General features: G+C 40.7%; 1 protein-coding gene and 2 long non-coding RNA genes across 5 annotated transcripts in view; 1 reads left to right on the top strand and 2 right to left on the bottom strand.

Moving 5' to 3' along the window:
• LOC145457814 (apoptosis-inducing factor 1, mitochondrial-like) overlaps nt 1-24,262 on the top strand; it is a 91,720-nt gene extending 67,458 nt beyond the window's left edge. The window contains exons 2-14 of the mRNA XM_080336109.1: nt 7,351-7,464; nt 11,080-11,210; nt 12,760-12,826; nt 12,891-13,000; nt 13,687-13,908; nt 20,033-20,182; nt 20,236-20,344; nt 21,657-21,853; nt 21,918-22,058; nt 22,708-22,850; nt 22,908-23,056; nt 23,854-23,999; nt 24,062-24,262. Coding sequence (XP_080192235.1) covers nt 7,380-7,464; nt 11,080-11,210; nt 12,760-12,826; nt 12,891-13,000; nt 13,687-13,908; nt 20,033-20,182; nt 20,236-20,344; nt 21,657-21,853; nt 21,918-22,058; nt 22,708-22,850; nt 22,908-23,056; nt 23,854-23,999; nt 24,062-24,148 — 1,737 coding nt within the window. The 5' untranslated portion in view covers nt 7,351-7,379 and the 3' untranslated portion in view covers nt 24,149-24,262. The remainder of the gene's footprint in view (nt 1-7,350; nt 7,465-11,079; nt 11,211-12,759; nt 12,827-12,890; nt 13,001-13,686; nt 13,909-20,032; nt 20,183-20,235; nt 20,345-21,656; nt 21,854-21,917; nt 22,059-22,707; nt 22,851-22,907; nt 23,057-23,853; nt 24,000-24,061) is intronic.
• LOC145457856 (uncharacterized) overlaps nt 1-25,584 on the bottom strand; it is a 77,286-nt gene that overhangs the window by 49,299 nt on the left and 2,403 nt on the right. The gene's annotated exons all lie outside the window — the stretch shown is intronic.
• Nucleotides 41-797, bottom strand: LOC145457516 (uncharacterized). Of its 3 annotated transcripts, none has more exons than XR_013920907.1 (3): nt 607-797; nt 491-541; nt 41-134 (listed from the first exon to the last, which is right to left on the bottom strand). It is a non-coding gene; the product is annotated as an uncharacterized LOC145457516 (long non-coding RNA). The 3 variants fall into 3 exon arrangements; XR_013920909.1 differs by having other exon boundaries at nt 87-134; nt 451-541; nt 607-760; XR_013920908.1 differs by having other exon boundaries at nt 69-134; nt 451-797.

Raw genomic sequence — 25,584 nt, 5'->3', positions numbered from 1 at the left:
ACTTTCTCAATAAACAATGTTCCTAGCTTAACCAGATGTGTTTGTGCTGTTTCATTTTATTCATGAGAGAAACTATAACTTTATACGCACACTTGCACAGTTCCACCTTTTTCATCAGTATCCTCCATCTAGACCTGCGAAAAGATAAGATTAAGTTACACTTGCCTAACAAAGGAAGACTTGGTTGCAACAAGAAAATGAAGGCATAGGGTAAAACCAAATTATGGCTTGGATGATGTACGATGGTTTACCAGCCCGTTGGTACAATTTCAATTTTGGTTATTTATTCAGAGCTAGGGACATCATTCTCTGCTGCCACTATCAAGGCAGATGTTACTGAATCCCCTTTTCAGTAGGCGTATACCACGGTGACTAACCTACGCACAGCATATCCGTGGTTAGAAACTTGCCTTTGATGTAACAAATTTGGTAAGGGTTAAGATCACCTACCAAATTAGTGTTGAAGTCCTAAAGTTTTCAGGCAACTCACCCAATACTGCATCATTTGGAGATGGTGTTGTACCTTTTTAGCCGTGCTGCTCTGTTTACAAAACCTCACAAAAAAGAAGCTGACTAGTAGTCAGTGACTAAGTATTGTGAGCTTACAGAATATAAATCCAAGAATAATGCATTCCCAAAACCATTACACAAGAAGACCAAAATGCCGCAGGTAGCTGACCTCGAAATACAAGCAGCCTGAATGAACAGCGCGTTATCGTAACTAAAAGTTTGATTGACAGCGTTCCGGGAACACAGCTGCGCCATTCGTGTTCATACTCAGTCGGTCCCGTAAAAATCTCCGAAAATAAGCGCGCTCATACCGCCCCGAAACACCAGTGTCATGTTCACATTGAGGGGTTCCGGTAAACATTTTCGAGAAATGTTATTCCCGGAACCCCGGTATGAAAAGGGCCTAAGTGAAAATTGTGAAAACATCGATGTTCATAAATAGCTAAATTTGAACATTTTTTTATACAACATCATCAATTAGCATAATTATTACTCAAAAATACCGCGCTAAAGGAGAGTTGCGGCACAGGTGAGGCACAGGCGGGTCGTGCCTCGCCTGCGACAATGCAATTCATCATAAATAGCTCGGAATTCATAACAACTGGTATCAATCAAATGCTATCGTCACACTGATTCCGAAAATCCAAATATTAACAGTGTCAGACCACCGGAACCCCCTCAAAATCTCCAAGGAAGGTGACATTCGGCTTTATTACAAACAATGCCATCGCAGAGAAACAATAGCCAGGGGAGGCACAAACGAATTTGCCCCATGCACTATTCGCTAACAATTGGACAATCGCAGCACAGTGAAACGCGCTATCGATTTCGGAATACAACAGTCTTGACTGGTTTGTAGGAATTATATAGCAGCGAAGCGACGGCCAATATGTAATGCGGAGCAAATACATTCCCTTACTTATGTAGCTGTTATTTATTTTCCGTTAAATTGTAGTATGTGATAGCTACTTGCATAGGCTGCATTGTCGTTGCTTTATGCTTCGAATAATTTATACCGGTACTTGAAGAGATAGTAATTATTATCCGTCTAAACTTGTCCATTTAGCACAATAGCGACCAGTCCTACATGTATTGTATAATGTGGAATTGCAACTGCTATCAGTGTGCAAAGATAATGCTCTCTATACCCGCTGCTGTCGTTATTTACATTTTGAATCTCTTTATCGGGGTAGGCTACTTTACGTGCGTGTGTGTTTGCTTGTGTGTGTGTGTGTGTGTGGGGGGGGGGTCGGTGCCTCGCACCAGCCATGAACCTCACCGCACGTCACTGGCATTGTTAAAAGTTATATTACATCCTAGTATGCAGCACTACCTCACTATGCTCAAGAAACCTACAAAAAGTAAACCAATTGGGGAAAATCAGTGAATTAGTACGCCAGCACGGTCCATTGCAGCACTCCACCACAGTCGACGTACGCAATCCCGTATCTCTGCTCAAGCATATCCCGAGACGGACTGATTTCGCCGGGAGCCTATCTTATAGTAGGCTTACCATATTTTGGAAATCTAAAAAGAGGACACTGATGTATGGAACAGTATCCCGCCGGCCATCCGACAATCGACGAGCATGTCCACATTCAAGTCGAAATACAAGCAATTACTACTAAATAAATACAGTCCATCCTCAAGATTACCGGACCACGACTGACCTATCGATCTCGCTTCCCATGACATGCCGCCCTATTTCTTGTCGCATTCTTTTTCTATACTATCTTCTTTACTTTCATTCAGTGTGATTTAGGGCTCTTCAAAAATGACTTTTTTTCTCAAATCGCACTGGCTACTTGATAAAATTGTTAGGTTACCTAATTTAAGCCTACACACAAAATTTGGTTCAATTCCAGCTAGTAACCGCTTTGCTACAGGACAAGAAAGTTTCTATTTATTGTATAAAAATAAATAATAAAAAATTTGAAAATTTTCTGTTCACCCCATGAAAGTGTTGGGCTGTCTATAGAAACGATGCTCACCAAATTTGGTTCAATTCCAACCAGTGGAAGCGGAGTTATTGCCGTCGAAAAATCGGGATTTGAATAAAATAGTATTTACGGTGACCGATTCTTTGTTTATTTATTATAGTTGTGCTCACCGTAAATACTATTTTATTCAAATCCAAATTTTTCGACGGCAATAACTCCGCTTCCACTGGTTGGAATTGAACCAAATTTGGTGAGCATCGTTTCTATAGACAGCCTAACACTTTCATGGGGTGAACAGAAAATTTTCAAATTTTTTATTGTTTATTTATATATAATAAATAGAAACTTACTTCTCCTGTAGCATAGCGGTTACTGGCTGGAATTGAACCAAATTTTGTGTGTAGGCTTAAATTAGGTAACCTAACAATTTTATCGAGTAGCCAGTACGATTTGAGAAAAAAAGTCATTTTTGAAGAGCCCTAGTGTGCATGCCTCCTCTTTACATCGCCTAGGCCAAGGTGGGTGTCAGATTCCATAGACTACTCCTTGTCGCTTCGACATCTTCCTGTCTTTTCATTGTAACGCATTTTGTGGTGTATTGAACTGATAAAATTGCTAATAAACCAATGATGATTTTTCAGAAATTTGAGTCTTGCAAAACCAGAGAAGAATTCCCCAAAACCGGTGAATTTTTCCCACTTTGTGATCGGTTGACTAAAAAAAAAGAAAAAAAAAGGTCATCTTTTCCGCTCAGAGCTCAAAATACCGTTTTTCTTTCCGCATTGCTAGGTGGATGACTAAAAAAAAAATAAAAAAAACAGGTCTTTTTTCCGCCCAGACCTAAATTCACCGTTTTTCACTCCGAAATACCCGCTGGAGCGTCACTTCTGTCCTAATTTACGGCATAACACTCGCAATTTGCTCTGCATCTGACCTAAATTTTCGAAAAAGAGGACGAAAGGGCGTCCTCCGAGGACACTTTCAAAAAAGTCAAAAAAGAGGACAAATCCTCTCAAGGTATGGTAACCCTATTTTATAGCGTTAAGGGGCGTGGCAGTTTCCAATCATTGTATATATATCATTGTAGTAGTCTATGGAATCAGACACCCACCTTGGTCTAGAGGCGATGTAAAGAGGAGGCATGCACAGTGCACACTGAATGAATGTAAAGAAGATAGTATATAGAAAAAGAAAGCGACAAGAAATAGGACGGCATGTCATGGGAAGCGAGATCGATAGGTCAGTCGTGGTCCGGTAATCTTGAGGATGGGCTGTATTTATTTAGTATTGAATAGCATATTCATATTGAAATGAACCCGAATATTTTCGGCTGACACTCGTCAGGGGTAATCGCCAGCAACTAGTAGCCTAGAGAATTCAAAAGAACAGCGTATTCAGGGGTTCTCAACTTCGCATGTACAACGGGCCGCATTTTATCCGCAAAAGATGCTGCGGGCCGCAAAACATTATTACCATGCATTTGTGAGCTTCCATCAAATTTAGGCTACTGGAGCCTATTTATTAGTCGTATACGGGCGTCTAGTCCATTTTTATGCATTTCAAATCATTAATGGACAGTGGACACTGGAGAGTGTTCGTAAGTTTTCAATCGCTGTTTTTTGTGAGAATATGTATCTTCCAGCGTCGCAAGTAAATCGCTTCATGGAGCGTGCATTGCATTCATTTCCAAGTCGGTGTGTGTACCTTATTATTTTTATTACACACGGTATTACTGTGACGCTTATCGCCGTTTAGGCCTTGTGCATCACAGCACAGGTACTTTTTTGTTACAACAGAGGCCATTATCACTTTGAACTCTCGGTGAAATGAGAAGAAGTCTGGCGTTTCGGGGTCATTTCAGAGCAAACCAAAGTAACCCATGTCCTTTCGTTTCATGGCTGGTGCCCTCCACCAATAGTTACAGAAGTCAACTTTGTCAAGTTGATGTTTTTCGCTGGCGACCTTCCCACGTTTGCCATGCCAGCATTTCTTCTGCAAATATGCACACTCTGCTAAAATGCACCAAGAAAATTAGCTATGCAATGTTTGTGAAGTCGATGAATTCGTCCAATGCTAGGCTAAAGTAGTAGGCTATACGCGGCAACGTGTTTCAGAACATGCGATAAAATGTCGACTGGCTACTCTTCTGGTCACGGTTGAATCGGACAACTTTAGCTTCAAAATTTGTCAGGTAATGTTGTCCTTGCTGCTAAGCAGTGTTCCCTCTAATTTCTGACGAGTCTGCGCACACTCACCAACTTACTGCGCAGACCCTTGGACATTGACAACCGTGATTAAAGTCTATAAAAAAGGTCATCATTCCTGATTTTTTGTGCGCAACTTAGATTTTCTGTGCGCACAGATCATGTCAGCACTGCGCATTTGCGCACGTGCCCAGCTTGGAGGAAGCATTGCGGCTAAGGCCCGGAAACAGCGAATATTCGCACAGTATGGTAAAGTATTAGTGAAATCACACTATCTCTAGCAGATTTCTTGGGTTTAGCGATATTCCAAAGCGTCTGTATAACGTCGTCGGCAATTTTAATAGTTCCTATAGAACTATGTATTACTGGGCTTGACGCCTAGTAACGTTTTTTCTAAGATCAGGTGATATGTAACCTAGATTAACTTTAGTGGTATCGTTTCAAGCTTCTACGCTTCGTTACGACAACTGTTATTCGACAAATATGACAAATATAGGTTTTCCACTTATATATGAGAAAGCAAATTCCAGCTGCGCGCGTGCGCGGCCGCACACTGCTGACAAAGTCGCCGCATACAGAAAATCTGTGCCGCGCACAAAAAAAAAGCCGAAGTGATGCCCTTTCTTTCAGTCGTTACGCACTGTTGTCCAAGGGAGCGCGTGGTGAGTTGGTGAGTGCGCGCAGACTAGTGAAAATTAACGGTCCATACCAATACTGATTCAGAACAATAACAATATTAACTCGAGAGCATATCAAGAGACCAGATCACGTCAAAGAATGGTTATTCAAACGAAACAGCGACGGTTCGATAAGAGAGCTAAGTAGATAAATTAATTTGCAACAATGCTGGGCAGTAGTAATTGCGTCCGTAATGAAAGAGGCCGCGGGCCGCAAAACGGACCTCTGCGGGCCGCGGGTTGAGAACCCCTGGCGTATATCAACAATCGTAACACAAAATATGACGTCACCAGCACGAAATGTCGAATACGAGAGCGTTCAATGTACTATTTTTAGATGATACACGAACTCTTTTTGTTGACACATCCTTGGCTGGTGTTAGTGGTGTATTTTGACAAGAGTCGACTCCAAGGCACACAAATGAAAGTGTGAGCGACCCTTTCCGAGTATGCGAAATCTGTCGGCTCGATAAATTTTCGCACAGGCGGGATTATCCAACAAGTGTTGCCCATTGCAGAATTTATGGCCTTTGATTGTTCCGCATCAATCTTGAGCGGATGAGTTAAGGGTGAGCTTTTCACCGAGCGTGTTCTAATGAATCTAGAGGGACATGCTGATTTATGCGTTCCTGCAAGCTATTTAGTAGAAATTGCTTGTATTTCGACTTGAATGTGGACATGCTCACCGACTGTCGGGTGGCCGGCGGGATACTGTTCCACACATCAGGTCCGGCATATTTGATAGAGCGATGATCTTTTCGGTCGATCATATGATATTTGGACGACGTGGACACGCGTGTGTTGTACTTATGCGCTTTTGATTCCGAGGTAAAGAAGTCATTAAAATATTCGGGGCAACGACCGCAGTGGAACTAATACATAAACTTGGCGATTTCTAGTTTCCGCATATCCTCTATGTTTAGGACGCCGAATCTCTTCAGCAGCGACTTGTTGGATGGGCAGCCGGGCCCCTTTGTGGCCCTAGCTATGATTCGGAGTACTTTATGCTGTAGTTTTTGCAGTGGCTTGAGTGCAGTTTTACAGGCAGCCCCCCCAACAGAGGATGCCATAATGTAACTTCGATTGGATTAAGGATTTAAAGAGTATCAGCAGAACCCATACAGCCGCACTTCGGTGATAATTTGGCGGGGGAGATAATGTAGTGGTTACGATAAGCGCCCAGCACGCAGACGGATCGGGTCGATTCCCGTTGGAGGTTTATCTGGGCTCCTCTTCCCTTGCCGTTGCCGTTCTTACGGCGACAAAAAGCCCAGTCAAAGACCCGACGAAAAGAAAGCACTCATAATGAATGGAAAGAACTAGTAGAAAGGGCCGCGACTTCTAAGAGATCAATATCGAAAAAGAACTGTGACATCGGGCAATCTAGGCCGAGGTGGATGTTAGAGTAAAGGATCGCTACTGATGCGTGTCGTTCGACATCCTCCTATCTGTTCATGACATCGCATTGTGTCTTATCGCATTGTACATTGTGGGTGAATCTTTCTTAATCTAAGGGTGAATTGTTCGGATCAAAAATATAACCCAACCATGTTATGTTAATTTAGTTTCTAGGGACTGAACAAGTAGTTTTGGGTTGCTTATGAAAGAAGTACTTCCACTCGTACTTGAGTATATTTTTTTCATCGCTACTTATCCTTCTACTTGAGTAGCTTTCTTGACTAGTTTGACCACCTCTGTTTATATCTCATACCTTATGTAGCTCAGTGGATATATATTATTGGAACTGGTACCGATACCGATGCTGATGCTGACATCTCCATTATAAATCCACCCTTTTAGGTCAGAGAAGTCATGCTCGAGAGATCGAGAGATCGGTTGCAGATGCAGACTGCAGTTCAGTTTACTATTACGGTTATTGTTATCTTGACTCTCGATTATACTGTTTGTGAAACGCAACCTTTGGGTTCGAGTGAGTGAGCATGAGAGAAAAGCTTATCTGTTACGTTATTGACTGACTAAATATATTGGTTGAAAAAATATGTTTTGACTTATTTATAGTATAGATTCAACTATAGAACTCTTCAATCATGTATTGTTTTAGTCGGATGCACAATCGGGTTGGAATACTGCTAAAGAATGTGTCAAAAAGCAAAGAATACGTTCAAACATTTGGTATGTTCAATAGTCAAATGCACATGTTAAACAAGAATAACACTATGTTATAGGAATTGTGAAAACCAAACGAGTTTTGGAACTGCTTTTCTTTACTTGCTGATTAACAGTGTTAACATTGTAATCGTGTATAGTAACTTCCGGGTCCGGGTGGGTCTATTTTGTCAATGTTGGGAATTATCTCAACTTTTCCTGGAAATATTGCAGTATATACTTATACTATTATACTTCAGTATATATCGCAAGTGTCAAGGTTTTATTGCCACTTTGTTGCATGTTCTCCGAAACGTTATATTATATATCATGCCCAGTCTTGGCGTGTCCTGGCGCCAAAAGGATGTTGCATGTGTCTTCTACCTGCAGATTTCACCCCTATGTGGACTACAACATTCCAACCGCCTCAACTAATATGCCAGTCTCTCACATAGTTGTGAATGCATTTACACGCACCATTGGAAATTTCATTCAATTTAATGTAGGCCTATAATAATATATATATATATATAATCAGCTGTTTTAAACAACTTTTTGTCCGTCTGCCCAAGATCGACTTGAATATTGATCAATCTCGGGTCTTGCAGTCAACAATGGTGCCGTGCGTAGAGTGAAAGATTATTATAAGGTCTAGAATAGCTTCAATATATTCATATGAAAATAAACCCTATCAATTTGTTGATCAACAATGTTCTTTCCAATTCTCTGCTAGTTGCTAACGATTACCTTGACAAGTGTCACCTAGAAATATCGGCACTTCTTCGATAGTAGGTAGACATCGAAAAGTGTTCACCATGATCACCAATGAATGTTTTCCATGAACACGAACAAAAATTTATAAACGTCAAAATGTATTGTTTTTGCGTTTGGAGTGGGTTAGGGTCAAAGTTGGGTTTAGGGTATCCCGAGATTAGGGTTGGAGTATTAGGGTGGGAGGGGGGATATTAGGGTTGGGGGAGGGGGGATATTATAGTTGTGGGAGGGGGGATATTAGGGTTGTGGAAGGGGGGATATTAGGGTTGCGGGAGGGGGGATATTATGGTTGTGGGAGGGGGGATATTAGGGTTGGGGTTAGGGGGATATTAGGGTTGCGGGAGGGGGATATTGGGGTTAGGGGTATATTAGGTTTGTGGGAGGGGGGATATTAGGGTTGCGGGAGGGGGGATATTAAGGTTGGGGTTAGGGAGGTATTAGGTTTGTGGGAGGGGGGATATTAGGGTTGCGGGAGGGGGGGATATTAGGGTTGCGGGAGCAGGGATATTAGGGTTGGGGTTAGGGGGATATTAGGGTTGTGGGAGGGGGGATATTAGGGTTGTGGGAGGGGGGATATTAGGGTTGCGGGAGGGGGGATATTAGGGTTGTGGGAGGGGGGATATTAGGGTTGCGGGAGGGGGGATATTAGGGTTGGGTGAAAGGGGGATTGGAGGTGGGTTAAACACCGGTTAGGGGTAATCTAACCCCAACGTTGAACCTAACCCACCTCCAACCCTAATATCCCCCTAACTCCAACCTAATATATCCCTCCCGCAACCCTAATATCCACCTAACCCCAAACCTAATATCCCCCCTCCCACAACCCTAATATCCCCCCTCCCGCAACCCTAATATCCCCCTTCCTAATCTTGGGATACCTAACCCCAACTTTGACCCTAACCCACCTCCAATCCCTCTTTCCTCAAACCTTAATATCCCTCTTTCCCAAACCCTAATATCGCCCTTCCCATAACCCTAATTTCCCCCAAGCCTAACATCCCCTCCCAAGCCTTAATATCCCTCTTTCCCCAATCCTAATACCCCCCAACCAGACCCCAATATCCGTCTCTCCAAAGGCACAAAAAAACAACAATTCATTTTGACGTTTATAAATTTTTATTCGTGTTCATGGGAACCATTTATTTGTGATCATGGTAAACACTTTTCGATGTCTACCTACTATCGAAGAAGTGCCTAAATATTCAGGTGTATTTCAATATGATTATTATAACCGAGTAGAATATAAGAGCAGGGTTGGTGTGATTGCATGCAAAATAAGGTCAGAAACATGCAAAATAAGGTCAGACGCAACATGCAAAATAAGGTAAGTCATGTGCAAAATAAGGTCAGCCCCGACATGCAAAATAAGGTCCGTCGCCTGGTCACCATAATGTTAGGGTTGGGGGTTAGCGTGTTTAGGGTAGGGGTTAGGGTCATTAGGGCTGGGGTTGGCGTATGTTGGGTGGGTGTAATGCCCCTAACACCCAACCCTAATGAACCGCACCTCAATCCTAAGAAACTCCCTAAACCCGAAGGAACCCTACCCAAATTACACGAACCCTTAAGGAACCCCACCCGGGACCCGAACCCCAACCTTAGGACCTTCCATAACACTAACATGATTCTGAGTTTGTGACTGTCATGTTCTTATTCTGCATGTGGCAATTGACCTTATTTTGCATGTGACTGACCTTATTTTGCATGTCACGACTGACCTTATTTTGCATGTGACTGACCTTATTTTGCATGTTGCGACTGACCTTATTTTGCATGTGACTGACCTTATTTTGCATGTCGCGACTGACCTTATTTTGCATGTGACTGACCTTATTTTGCATGTTGCGACTGACCTTATTTTGCATGTGACTGACCTTATTTTGCATGTCGCGACTGACCTTATTTTGCATGTAACTGACCTTATTTTGCATGTCGCGACTGACCTTATTTTGCATGTGACTGACCTTATTTTGCATGTCGCGACTGACCTTATTTTGCATGTGACTGACCTTATGTTGCATGTCACTGAGTACACGGACCTTGTTCTGCATGTAACGATTGACCTTATTCTGCATGTGACTGCCCTTATTCTGCATGTAGCGATTGGCCTTATTTTGCATGTGAATGTCCTTATTGTGCACGTCAGAACTGCTCAAGTACCCATATTGAAGCATCTTTAGATTTAGGATCTAGATAAGGAATTTCGATGTTGATATGAAAAATTTTAATTGATAGTAGGACTACTATAGGAAAAAAAATTAATTTTGAATCGAAGAAAGTTGGATTTGAAATATGGATTTGAAGTACAGATCATGTAGGAACTACATGTGTTGCAACATCTTCGGATTCAAGATCTAAATCTATAGTTGGATATGAAATCTTAATATTGACATGAAAAAGTTTTTAAAATTTCGATTTGAAGTTGCTATAGGAAACATCTTTTGTATCTGATTGCATAAAAAATTGATCTGAAATTTGGCTTTGGGCCAGGACTATTCCAACCCTAATGCCCAACCCCAATCCTAAAGGACCCTCACCCCTACCCTAAACACGCTAACCCCCAACCCTGACATTATGGTGACTGACCTTATTTTGCATGTTTCTGACCTTATTTTGCATGCAATCACACCAACCCTGTAGGAATATAATGGAATATTTCCTGCAAGAGTTGAGATAGTTGATGTCATTGATGTAAGGAACAATGGCAGCAACAGGTAGATACGAAGCCGTATTATTGTCTAGCCGGAGCAAGATGTAGCAAAATTTACATGGATGGGTAAATCACGAACCACAACCAACATTTCACATTTTAGTCTGTGTATCAAATCCTTCTCAAATTATTTTTGGGGTACTAGCACTATATCATTGCAGGGGTCAGAGGATACAGGTTCACTAGAAAAGACCAACGACCACAGCAGTTGCACACGCATCGGTCACTTGACCTTCCCACGCATGTTGGGTCTGCTGTTTGCATTGGAACGGGGATGATGTTCTTTGGAATTGTAAGTAGAGTGAGAAAGACGCTTCTGACCAACTCATATCCAACTTTGCACTCTTCCACAAACATCAAGTGAAGCTGCATCGATAGCCCATCATCCATGTCCCATTTTTAAGGGCAATTTTGCCCATAGATTCGAAGCCTGTGCCGTTGAAAAATAACTTATTCAAATTTTACTGGGTTCTGTATAAAGTTGCTAGGTAACAGCAGATTTGACTCAGTTCCAACCCGTCGAAGCATTGCTATTAAATGAGAACATTTTTAATTTATTAAATAAAAATACCAAAGTTTATCAAATTCTAGTGGGTACTTGATAAATTTTTAAGTCGTCTAAAATTATCGATGCATAACAAATTTGACTCCATGCCAGGTCGTAGAAGTGGAGTTGTTGGCGTAGCCCCGGGGTGGGCAAACTATGGCCATCGGGCCGCATGCGGCCCTCCACACCGTTCTGTGCGGTCCACGAGAGTCTAAATAAACTTATTAAAAATATTGATAAATTGCGTACCAAAAATCGAATTAATGCGGGGACTTGATCAAACCTTTTTTTAGTATATTTCACCATGATAATTCTAAGGCAGTTGTTCTCAAACTGGGGGTCGCACCCCCCTTGGGGGCATGTAAGCATCTGAAGGGGGCACAAAGTCTTAACCTTCCATGCCATCAAACTATCCGTTAGGTTTGCTAGCATCCTGGTTGCATTTTGTGAAATGACGATAAGGGGGGGGGGGGGGGGAGGGCGCAAAATCTTTTACCATCATAGGGGGGGCGTGTCTTGAAAAGTTTGAAAACCACTGTTCTATGGTAAATACTTCCTGTTCTGGCGCGACAGCCCGATCTCAAGTCCCACGCAGTTTGAAATGTTTCAACTACTAACATCACAGAAATCCTAAACGAGATTGACATAATTCGGATCACGGGAGTGATTTCAGGTTGGCCACTCCAATTTTATTTATTTCAGTGCGTGTGTTTGGTAGATTCGTTCTCTGTATGCGTAGAATTCGGGTATTTATATTTTATCTAGACATAGTAGAAGCGTGTTTGAAGCTAACATGGTTATGATGCTACTATCTGCTGATGCTGCATTGTATGTCCTGGAACTAAACCAGAAGTGGGATTAGTAAATCTATGAACAGATCGCTGCTCACAGATTTAAATTTCAATCCTGTTCTAAGAATCGGGACAACCGACTTTCATCTCTAATAATATAAGCATATTTATTATCTCCATGTCCTCACTATATAATCAAATACCAATTTGTTAAGCATAGTTTTTTGCTGAACAGCCGACCAATTTTATCAACTAGCCAGTAAAATTTAAAATATGAAGTTATTTTTGAACAGCCCTACTGTGCATTATTACAACCCCAGCTGGACTACATCCCCCCTCTATCGTATCCAACCATACTGTTATGACTTCACAATGGCAGATACCCCAATACTCGACTCATAGCTTACTACTCGATTCAGAATCGAATCAAGCACTCGATTTTTCCCAGCCCTAGCTGTTAACAAAGAATTCAATTGAAATCCTGACTTCCTCTGTCATTACAGGCTGGAGTTTATTATGCCATGGAGCCAAAAGCTGCTGAAGTCGCTGAAGTACCGTCGGAAGAATCTGGTAGGACTAGTTTCTTTATCAGTAGGCACTCTGAAGTTACAAAAGATGATTTTGTATTGACAAGGCCCACTGTTACCAACTGTCCCGGAGTCTGCACAATATCTTTTGATCGGAGGAGGCACGGCATCTCATTCGGCAATGCGCGCCATCAGGAAAAGAGATCCAACTGCAAAAGTGAATCCTGTTTTATGTAGAGCCGGACTGATTCATGATTATGATCGGTTCGTCGATCATATCTAGTTGACATCACAGTTTAAAAAAGTATCGGTATCGGCCATGAGAGGTAAAGAGAAGTCGGCAATTTTGGCGACCTCACAGCATGATAGTAGGAAGTCAGAAAACTGTAATCTGTGACGACTGCTACACTTGGAATAGTGCTCTTTATTTCTTATAGCTTACAGGCAGAGGTAATCATTGTTTGTACTCCCAACCATTAGTAGTGTTGTTAGTTTATGCTCAAGTTGAAGTATTGATATCCAAGTTGATTCTAGGCCTAGTTTTGCTTAGAAAGTTGTAGAGTTTGAGCCTGAGTAATTAGTGCAAGTCGGCAAAACCTACTTGAGCACTCTAAATATGTGCAAGTACTTTGTTACTGACCACCTCTACTTACAAGTGTACAGATGCGGCCTTTCTAGTTTATTTCCTGACCAATCTTAGCAATGGATGCAAAGCTGTTCTGATAAATGCACTGCAGTTTTGGAAATGCCCCTTGAGATATATGCCGTATTTTTTTGAATATCGGGTATTTGGTGAAGGTGTTGGTTATTGGTATTCGCTAAAAATATCGGATGGCGATCGGGCTGTAGTCTTATTGCTACCTCAAAATTGTAACGAAATTTGAATTGCTTTCATTTTTGCAGATTTTAATCATCACCGAAGAAGAACTTCGACCTTACATGCGACCCCCGCTCTCAAAGGAACTCTGGTACTCGGACGATCGCGAGTTGGCGCGGCAACTTATTTTCAAACAATGGAACGGAAAAACGAGGAGTTTATTTTTTGAGAAGGAAGGATTTTATTCGGACCCTTCAGAATTGTCGTCGCTAGAAAGCGGGGGCGTCGGACTACTTACTGGAAAGAAGGTGAGATTGTGAACAGACTTACAAGTACGATCTACTGGATTTTTCAAAGCGCGCAACTAGAACTACTCACTTTTCAAAACTACTAATTTGAACTACAACTACTAACGGTTCAAAACTGAAAACTAGTACTTATGACTAGGGCGATTTTTTTACCTAAATATAGGAAAATTTGACTTGAAAATTCAAAATTTTGACTTTTTAGTATTTTCGCACATAATGTTAAAATTGTACTACTCATCTTCATTTCTGGTTAGAACTGGCTGTCCTAACAAAGTAGTTTGGCCTGAAAAAACGTTTTTGGCTGAAAAACTGACAAATTTTTCCATGAAAAAATCTAGTACCGGTATTTTAACACTAGAACGATCAAGTGACTTTTTTGACGCATTTTCATTTTTGAAGAGCTGGCATTCAGTCAAATCTTCCGCTGTTCGGCTGAAACTTCTTGACTTTTCTTTATTTTATGTAGGCCACCTTACCTATGATTTTCATCACTCATCTAGTAAACATACAAAAGTTATGCACAGAATTACCTAGAACAGTGGTTCCCAACCTGTGGTACGCGTACCACTAGTGGTACGCGAAGGTCTTCCAGGTGGTACGCGAGTAGATTCTGTTTTTTTTTTCGACCGAAGGAAGTTATTAGTTCAGGTAGGGTTGATTTTGAATTTTTTGAATTTTTTTGACTAGTGGTGAAAATACAATTCCATGCATCTCATCAACCCGGGCTGATAATGGCTAGTTTAATAGAATTTGTTATTTCTAGGGCGATTTTTCTTTACAAAATTGAGTGTTAAGTCAAGATATTGTCAAAATTGTTTACAAAGTCGAAATTTTTTTCACCCTTCCATTTCGTTTGTATCGTAGATTTTGATATTTTACAGCTTGTAGCCCACTTTATACGCCTACCGTTGTAGGCGGCACATTGTCTGCTCATCGCGGATCATATACTGTGGAACGAAACAAATAGGTTGACAATTGACATGGTGTTATGCTCAACGTACCGCAATATCTTAACTGAAGCAAGACTGCTTGGGCATTGCATGGTTATTTTATCAAAAAGCACATGATGAAACATTGTGATGTATGACAACATTGTCAGAATGGAGCAACATGTTGCGTCACCAGCAGTGTACGTACAGCTTCAGTGTTGTCAGCCAACAACTACTGCTGTTACACGGTATTTCTCCATCCTTGGCAAGCTACTTAGTAAGGACAGACACTTTCTACCCGAGAATGTAAGAAAGTATGTTTCGTTGTACTACAACAGATTTTAATCAACTCTACCATATTACGTGGTGTAACCACTGGGCCAGTTATTGGTAAAATAAAGTTTTTTCATGACAAAATTTCTCAGTTTTTCAGTCAAAAACGCTTTCTCAGGTCAAACTACTCCGTAAGGACAGACAGTCCTAACCAGAAATGAATGTCAATAGTACAATTTTAACATTATGTGCGAAAACACATAATTTGGGTACGTGAAGTCAAAATTTGTTCAAAATCAAGTTTTTTTTACATCAAAATCCTCCGATTTTTAAGTAAAAAATCGCCCTAGTTATTACACCTCACGTAGTTCAAATACGTGGGTATGACGTCATAAATATTGAAAATATTTTTGACCGCCTACGGCGTGCGTAAATTGTGTAGGTGGTACGCGAGCACTGCCTAAAACCTCGAAGTGGTACGTGGGTGGAAAAAGGTTGGGAACCACTGACCTAGAACTACCGAGTGGCTTTTTTGACGCATGACAGTTTTTCTACCTTAAGGCATCGCAGTTTCATATTCTTGAAAGTGGTTATGTATCTGCTAAACGCAGAAAAGTCGTTTGTAACCAGGGCTGTGGAGTCGGAGTCGGTGGAGTCGGAGTCGGAGGAGTCGGAGTCGGAGTCTGGGTAATTTTCGCTTAATGGAGTCGGAGTCGTGAAAACTATAATAGCTGGAGTCGGAGTCGGTGGGAAAATACTGACTGGAGTCGGAGTCGGAGTTTGTGAGAATGACCCTGACTTCGACTCCGACTCCGACTCCAACTTCTCTATCATGAAAACATTTGCTTTCAAAGAATTTTCAATATAATTTTTATGTACCACCAATCACTGTTATTAATAACCATACATATCACGTGCGGCAAGCCCATGGCACGCAGGCCAAATTTGGAACACGAGAAGGTTAGGTGTGGCCTGTGAGGTAATTCTCGAAATTATTTATGATATCAGGTACAATTGCAAGGCCAACCAAAATTTGATTAAAATGACCGCGAAATTTGATGATGACTAAAACAACAGTTCTGATGCATTGACGTATCCAGGGGCCAGCCACATTTATCCCAGATCTTCGTATATGACCATAAAGTAGAATGTTTCATAGCTGATTTATTTGACTTGAAATTTTTCTCTGTACTTCGAGTAATTCATTGTCACTAGATTTCTTGCATTCAGTAGGCCTATTTGAGCCCCCTTCTGAAAATTATAAATACATATTATTCACAGAATTGAGTGTAACTATATTCGCAAAAGGAGATACGACTTCGCTTGTGCACTCGCAGCGAGATCGTCGACAAAACATTTGCACAAAATGATAGAGGCATGTTCACTGATACCGTCGATTTTGCTATTTCTAAACATCGAATAATCCTGTCCTTGCCAAATGAGCCCAGTGGTATACAAATGCGACCCCCAATGTATGTTAGCAACATATTTATTGATATAATTCAGGCATTATATTGCAAAAAAATTTCGCGCTTCGCGCGACAAGGGCCTGATTGCGCACTGCACAGTTGCATGATATATTATCAATTTTAGAGCGTAACTATTGTTTGCAATGTTACCTAATTCGGTTTGCTCCTATCGGACGACTAAAACAAGGTTATCAACATTCCAGTTGCCCGCGCAATGGTTCGTAAATCTCATGTTTCCCTTTGGCCGACAAAGTTGCCCACCCCTGATATAGATAAAATTAGACATTACTTACTACATTAATTACAACTCGGTTGCACAGGGGAAGAAAAACGCAAAATGCGTTTTCGCGATGCAGTCGAAATTGATGCAATTCTTGGAATTATACCATGATACTGTGACAGAGCAAACGCATCGGCTGGTTTTGTAAAATTGTAAAAATGATGTAAATATGACCAAACGATGCTTCCCGCTTGACAAAATGAAAAATATTTGTAGTGTAGCTTAGCTGTTTGGGTCGAACAAATGATTAAGAAAGACTGCAAGTCCCAATACTTGATTAAGTACGTGTAGACTAGACATAGGCTATGGTCTTTGACTACTTAACTAAATTCCATTTATGACCAATGTCTATTAGTAGTTAGAGTGTGTGTGCTTGTAATCAGGATAGTGTGCAATGACAAAATTAGTAAGTTAAATCTCTTTTATTAGTTGCTACCTCATACACAAGAGCTACACTTGGATTTTTTATCTACATTTTATCATACATTTTTGGATATCTGCGATATTTGAATGATTCATACATTTCAGGATATTAGAGAGTCCACGTTATAAAAACTTGAAAAGGGAAGAATATTTAGCAAATCTTTCTTTCATGTTAATTGCATAGTGGATAATTCGAGCTGTTCCACAATGAAACAATTTAGCATGCCACCGTTATTCATATGTTTGAATATGTTTAATGGTTGTATGATAGTCATTCAACCAACAATGTGGCATATCATTTTCGAAGTAAATTGGTAATATTGCTGGAGTCGGAGTCGGGAGTCGGAGTCGGTACGTTCGAAGACTCAGGAGTCGGAGTCGGTATATTGAAAATGTGTGGAGTCGGAGCCGGAGTCGGTGGTAAAATTTACCGACTCCACAGCCCTGTTTGTAACAACAGAACTTTGTAATATCGACTTGGCCTAACTGTGTTAGCAACAACATCCCTTGTAATAGAAGGCCCTGGATCTTCCTCGTTCCGAGTCACCAAAGCTTTGTAATATTATATTTCTGAAGCTCAGCGTGCTACAGGACATGACATTTGAAATGTACCATTAGACCAAGCCGATATCTGTATTGTTCATACTAATATACTAGGGTTGTACTAGGACAAAGGGCCTTTACTCCGGTCTACGAGATGGATCCTCGGGGGGGAGAGGGAGCTGAATCTAGTAAATTGAATGCATATGAGGACTGAGGGTATGGGTGCATTATGTTTAGTCAGGCCCTCTCGAGGAACAGGTTTATGGGAGTCATGAGCTTTCTATTGACATAAGGAGTAAAAAAAGGTGTGGACTCGATAAAGATAATACTGTTTTCGTTCATTACATGGTCGAAATGCCAACAAATAATTGGGGTAAAATATCAGGTGGTTGACGCTGCTGCTACCAAGTATCTGTACAAGGGCGTCTCATATTTAGGCAAGGATAGGACAGGACACCTATTCTATAATCTATGCGTTTGCCAAGCATAGTAATGGGAAGAGTCTGATGTCATCCATCTTGAAACAATGTTACGTGAATGTGGCTGTATGTATACGCATGGAGAAGCAAACGAAGTCCCAATTGACACTATTGTCAAAAGTCGCTTGAAGCTACCCAGGACCAGAAGGAACACAGGCAGCTTCATGTAGCCACACTTTTCAAAGCTATCATCTTGTTGATAAGCGTAACGGCGAGATCCCAGTGTAGAGATCGAAGTTGTACTGTACACATATATATTGAGTTCACTCCAACCGGAGGTAACTGTTTCCTTCAGAAACAACACAAACAAGAAACAAGTGACGGTTAAATGTTATAACGAAACAAAACCAGGGGGATATTATTGGCCAGGTTGGAAGGCAGTATTCTATGAGGGTACCAACAAGTTGACGTTGGTCCGTGCATGTTTTCTCAGAATGTGAATGATTTTCTACTTGCCAAAATGCCGATACTATAAAAATATGCATATCAAGGATTAGTTGCGAGATTGCATTATGCAAATCTTATCTGATAAGCTTTATGATATGTCAGCAATAACCAAGAATGGTGATGTGGCTAAAACGGATCTGGAACCTACTTCAAATTTTTAAAGAACGTGTACAAATACCAAATGCGCACCAGAACAAAACTTATATGTTACGCCAAAAAACGGCGATTTGTTATATAAGTGTTGCACTAAGGTGTATGTAAAATATTGCAAGTAGCTGTGAGCGCAATAAACAATGGTTTCTGATGCCGTTTGTTGAGATTTGTGCTGATTTTTAGCTCCGGTGAATGCATTTAATCGAAGAAAATTCAACATGCGTCAAATAAGCCACAAGCTAGTTCTAGGTAGTTCGAAGTTCCGGTAGTTCTAGTGTTAACGAAATCTGGCCCTATGAAGAATTCCAGTAGTTACAATACGTATTGTGGTAAAAATAATTAAAATTTGTTGTAATACAACGAAAGAATAGAGAAAGAACGTTCAACAGCGTGTTGCTTCATTCTGACAATGTTGTCTACATTACAATTTTTCATCATGCGCTTCTTGATATAAGAACCATGCAATGCCCACGCAGTCTTGCTTCAGTTGGGATATTGCAGTACGTTGACCATAACACCACATGTCAAATTATTTGTTTCATTTGACCGATATTGATTCACAATGAGCAGACAATTGGCCGTTTACAACGGTAGGCCTATAAAGCAGGCTACAAGCTGTAAAATGTCAAATGATAAGTTCAACGACAGTGCAAATATCTACGATACAAACGAAATGCAGAGTTCAAGAAAATTTTAACTTTGTAAACAATTCTGACAAATTTTTACATGTTAAAACAAATTGCCCTACTTATGACCTATAAAAATCCACAAATAACTAAAACGCAACCAACTAGGAATGATAATTGATAATACTGGATTGCGAATGAGCTAAAATATTGGAGATAGCTGCATGCGGCGTTTTAAAAGGACAGGATTTCGCATTTGAAATGGACAGGGTTTCGGCTACTGTTAGCAATGACTCTAAGCTAGTAATGGCTACAAGAACACCACACGACATAATGGAGACACATGTTTTCTGGTGCTAATTTCAATGCAGTACAACTAGAAGTAGAAGCACTCTTAAAATCTGTAGCTAGTTGACATTAAAGCAACTAGATTGGTAGTTAGTGCAGGTCTGACCGCCAAGCTGACACTTAGAAATGACCCCCAATGATACTCATTTCGCAGGTTTTGTCGATATCTGTAAAAGATAATTCCGTTACTCTCGATGACGGGTCGATTGTGAAATTTGAGAAATGTCTCATCGCGACCGGCGGGAAACCGAAAAGTTTGCCAGTATTTGAAAATCACGGCAACAAAACAACGCTTTTTCGAACGGTGGGTTAATAAGTTTGTCACGAGACGTTTCTTGTTATCATCGATTGATTTAGGCGGCCGATTTCGAGACTTTGGATTCTCTCACCGATGGAATAGAATCTGTTACTGTGATAGGAGGAGGATTCTTGGGAAGCGAACTGGCTTGCGCGCTTGGCCATAAAGGTGACTTGATCGCCAATGTTGACTCGTACAGGCATGGGAACTAGATCAGTCTACTTGACTATGCAGACAAATGATAGAAAAATGCCAGTAATCTAATTCTAATCTTAAGTTGTCACATCCTCCCATTTTAATTCTACTCTTATTTCTAGTTTTCCTAAAACTGCTACAGGTGAGCTGTATCGTGCGAAAAGAGCCAAGCTTTGTGTGTAGACATTCGCCATTCTCTTGCATGATTATGGGAATCAACTCTGAGCTGTTATGAACTGGACTTGATTTTTGTTCTTTCATATTTTGAATTTAGTTCAGTTTTTAAGTTTTTGCGAGTCAAGTAATTCTAATCAAATTTGAATAAAAAACTAGCCATCATTCGAATTCTGATCTAATTAAAAAAAATAAGTAGCAATCATTCCAGTTCTAATCCAATTTGGACAAAAAACTGTAGCTATCATTCTAATTCACGTCTAATTTTCTAAAAAGTGTAGTTGTCATTCCAGTGTCATTCCATTCTAATTCTACTCTAATATTTTAAAAACAAGCTATCATTGTAATTCTGATCTAATTTGAAAAAAATGTGTATCAATCATTCGAGTTCTAATCCAATTTAGAAAAAAAAGTGTAGCTACCATTCGAATTCTAATCTAATTTGGAAAAAAAGTGTAGCTATCATTCGAGTTCTAATCTAATTTGGAAAAAAATGTGTAGCTACCATTCGAATTCTAATCTAATTTGGAAAAAAAAGTGTAGCTACCATTCGAATTCTAATCTAATTTGGAAAAAAAAGTGTAGCTACCATTCGAATTCTAATCTAATTTGGAAAAAAAAGTGTAGCTACCATTCGAATTCTAATCTAATTTGGAAAAAAATGTGTAGCTACCATTCGAATTCTAATCTAATTTGGAAAAAAAGTGTAGCTACCATTCGAATTCTAATCTAATTTGGAAAAAAATGTGTAGCTACCATTCGAATTCTAATCTAATTTGGAAAAAAAAGTGTAGCCACCATTCGAATTCTAATCTAATTTGGAAAAAAAAGTGAAGCCACCATTCGAATTCTAATCTAATTTGGAAAAAAATGTGTTGCTACCATTCGAATTCTAATCTAATTTGGAAAAAAATGTGTAGCTACCATTCGAATTCTAATCTAATTTGGAAAAAAATGTGTAGCTACCATTCGAATTCTAATCTAATTTGGAAAAATAAGTGTAGCTACCATTCGAATCTGATTTGGAAAAGTTTAAATCTTTTCAAGTTACCCGACAGCGACCTCCTACTCGACTTTGCTGCTCCCGAAACGAGTCCACCTTCATTCATAGGCTCCAAGTCAGGCTTGAAAGTGACGCAAATCTTTCCGGAAGCCGGCAACATGGGCCGCGTTCTGCCGGAATATCTCACAAAGTGGACGACGGAAAAAGTTCGTAAAGAGGGTGTCGATGTGATCACTCATTCCGTCGTCAAGTCAGTGTCAGAAGACAATGACAAAGTGCAGCTGTCTCTCAGTAACGGAGAAAAGGTATTTCATTCTATCATTGGCGCACGATTGTTGGAATCACCCAAGGAAATGAGACATTTTCCAGATCGCCACCGATCATCTGGTTGTTGCCGTAGGTTTAGACATCGACACGAAACTGGCAGCTTCCGCAGGTATCGAAGTGGATGAAACGCAAGGCGGGTATCGGGTTAATGCCGAGTTGCAAGCGAGAAACAATATCTGGGTGGTGAGTGGGGAATGATTTTCAGAGATCGCCGTTTCGGGTTGTTAAAAATTAACTTTTTGCTCTGGATTCCGGGGATTTACCGGTTAAATAGTTCGGTTGCCTAAAATAACGCTGCACGTCAAAGTTTGCTCGATTCCAACTGGCAGATGTGAACTCACAGGAGTTGGAACATTTTGAATTTATTATAAAAAAAAAATTTAAATTATACTGTTCAACCCCATGAAATTGTTGGGTATTTACAAAAACGAGGCAAAACAAATTGATGCGAATCCAACCGGTAGAAGTGAAGTGGTTTGAGTTCTTCATTCGCAGTTCTGGGATCACCCATCGTCAACACTGTTTTTGCGAATCCAAAATTTTCGACTGCAATCACTTCGCCGCTACTGGTCGGAAATGGTCAAAATTGTTCAACATCGTTTGTTTAGACAATTTCGTGGGGTTGACAGTAAAATTGAAAGTTGATTATTTCATGAATAATAAATTAAATTCATGATGTTACTAGTGGTGTGGGAACATCAATAAGTGTCTCCTTTATAACAAGTTGAGTCGATACACAAAGTGACTCAAGTCGAGTCACTGAAAAATTGCGACTTGAGTCGTTACATCCCTGCTCGGACCACTATTGAGTGTGTCCCATATGCCATTGTAGGCAGGAGACGCAGCGTGTTTCTACGACATCAAGCTTGGAAGGAGGAGAGTGGAGCACCATGACCATGCGGTGGTCAGCGGCAGATTGGCCGGAGAAAATATGACCGGTGCCGGTAAACCATACTGGCACCAATCCATGTTTTGGTAAATGTCCTGTGCCAATCGTCATCTATCCAGCAAGTAAACATACAGACGTTTCAGGTCCGATCTCGGTCCCGATGTGGGATATGAAGCCATTGGAATTGTGGACGCCAAACTGCCTACTGTCGGAGTCTTTGCTAAAGCCACGGCTGCCGACACGCCACGCGCTGCAGCAGAAGCCACTGGCGAAGGCGTACGGTCTGAACAGGGTGGGGCAGACTTGTACAAACTGACGGTGTAGTTAGTTGATGGTCAACTATCTACTGCTTTTTTGACAAGTTCTAGTTCTAGTTACATATTTTAAAACGCGACTAGTTCTAGTTGCGCATTTTAAAAATAATTTAGTTGTAGAACAACTAGTTGTTTGGATCGTGATACCGATTTTCTGATGTGTAGGGTAACCATATTTCGGAAATCTGAAGAGAGGACACTTTCTCAAAAATTTTCAAACTTGCAATATCGGACGAATATCCTGAAAAAATGGTAAATTTTTCCCACTTTGTGGTCGGTTGACTAAAAAAATAGGTAATCATTCCGGCTCAAACCCTGAATTACAGTTTTTCTTTCACATTTTCCGGTAGTTGACTAAAGGCTTTCCAGCTCATCTCCCTGGAGCGTTACTTCAATGCTGATTTACTGTATCTCAGTCTAATTTTGCCCTAAATATAACCAAAATTCTCAAAAAAGTCAACAAAGAGGGCGTATGGTAGCCCTACTGTTGTGTGATGTTCTTGCCATTGCTAGTCATCACTACCAACAGTGGCGTAGCCAGGGGTTGGTTTTAGGGGTCAAAACATGTCCCATTTCAAACTCGAAACCTTTTGAAATGACTACTCTATCGCCAATTACTCTAAGCTCATTTGCAATTCACTAATTCGTATTGAATTGAATCTGTTTAGATGTGTTTTAGTCAGTTATTTTGAAAATCCAGTAGTTGTAGTCTGCGTGTGGGCCAAAGATCGTAGGGCTTCATCCATCTTCAGCCTTTGAACTCTATTATGTACAGAAGCGGCAGAACCTGCTATTCGCGTGACTTCAGCCAATGTTGACTCGGAAGACTTCGGCAAGGGTGTAGTTTTCTACGTGCGACAAAAGAAAGTCGTCGGGATACTGCTGTGGAACATTTTCGGGCGCACTGGAATTGCGAGAAAGGTTTCTTCCGTGGACACGCAAATGCTGCAGCATACATGTTTTTGATTTTCGTCTATTTTCAGATCATTCATGACCAACAAGAACACGACGACTACCGAGAACTCGCAAAACTGTTTAAAATTCACAAAGAAGATTTTGAAGACGAATGAATCCAAACGTTTCGATATCTCAGATGCCAAATATGATATTGTCACTATAAATATCAGAACTGTCGTAATAATGCTGTTAAGTGCTGTACCAAGAAGAAAGCCGAACCCAACGTATGTAGGGGAGTTGGAGCTTTATCAAGTCTTCGTGGTAGGACCTTAACAACTAGATAATTTTCAACGTTTCCAAATATGATTAGAGTTCGAATTCTAGCTACAGTTTTTTTAAATTAGACTAGAGTAGAGCAGATTATTAAATTAGAATCACTGAATTTATGAACACTTGGGAACTGAATCAAGTTGTGTTCGTGCCAAATCGGAGTCGATTCTCACAAGCAATAGGGTGGCAAATTACTGTACACCGAGCTTGGATTGTTTCGCGCGACACAGTTCTGCTGTAGCAATTTCAGGAATATTAGATTAGAATCAGAGCGACGAAGCACTTGATAAATTAGATTACCGGCCATTTGCTTTAATTACACAACTAGAATTAGAAGTTCTCGGAGTCTGGTAGGAAAATATATTTGGGTTGATTTTGATCAATAGCGCGTTAGATAGGGATGGTGCTAAAGCTGGGAAACCGAAATCCCTAACATAGAAAAAAACGTGAAATCGACCGTACACTGAGAGCCGTTTTAAAATGAATGAGACTTTGGCTACTTGAACAGTGAGCGTATTGTTGAACTACAATCCTGGGCAGGCCTTAAACTAGTGGTTCCCAAACTTCTTCAGCTTGTGGCAAACGGTGAGATTCGAAAATACGCTCGCTGCACACTTCCAGAGAAGACAAATTGCTTTTAATACCTTATTTCACGGTTTAATGCGATTGATGTGTGCGGGCATCAAATGGCTTATCGGCGCTCCTGAGCAGTAAGAAAAGCTGACCAGTGTAATAGGTTTCACGACTCGTCTGTATTACTCGTCGATACAGACGAAGTATATTTCAAATGTTGCGGGTAGCTATTTTGAAAATAGCTCGAATTGCGTGGGGTACGGCTTTTATATTCACTAGCAATGCGATAGAGAAGGGGTGTTGGGGGGCTGCCAGTAAAACTGCACTCAAGCCACTGCAGAAACTACAGCATAAAGTACTCCGAATCATAGCTAGGGCCCCAAAGGGTCCTGGCTGCCCATCCAATAAGTCGCTGCTGAAGAGATTCGGCGTCCTAAACATAGAAGATATGCGGAAACTAGAAATCACCAAGTTTATGTACCAGTTTCACTGCCGTCGTTGCCCCGAATATTTCAATGACTTCTTTACCTCTGAATCAAAAGCGCACAAGTACAACACACGCGCGTCCACGTCGTCCAAATATCATATGATCGACCGAAGAGATCATCGCTCCATCAAATATGCCGGACCTGATGTGTGGAACAGTATCCCGCCGGCCATCCGACAGTCGACGAGCATGCCAACATTCAAGTCGAAATACAAGCAA

Source organism: Botryllus schlosseri, chromosome 15 (assembly GCF_051294905.1).
Source record: "Botryllus schlosseri isolate E-star chromosome 15, Bs_hap1, whole genome shotgun sequence".
Lineage (NCBI taxonomy): Eukaryota > Metazoa > Chordata > Ascidiacea > Stolidobranchia > Styelidae > Botryllus > Botryllus schlosseri.
Note: the sequence above shows the minus strand (reverse complement) of the source record. Positions and strands in the feature narration are given on the sequence as shown.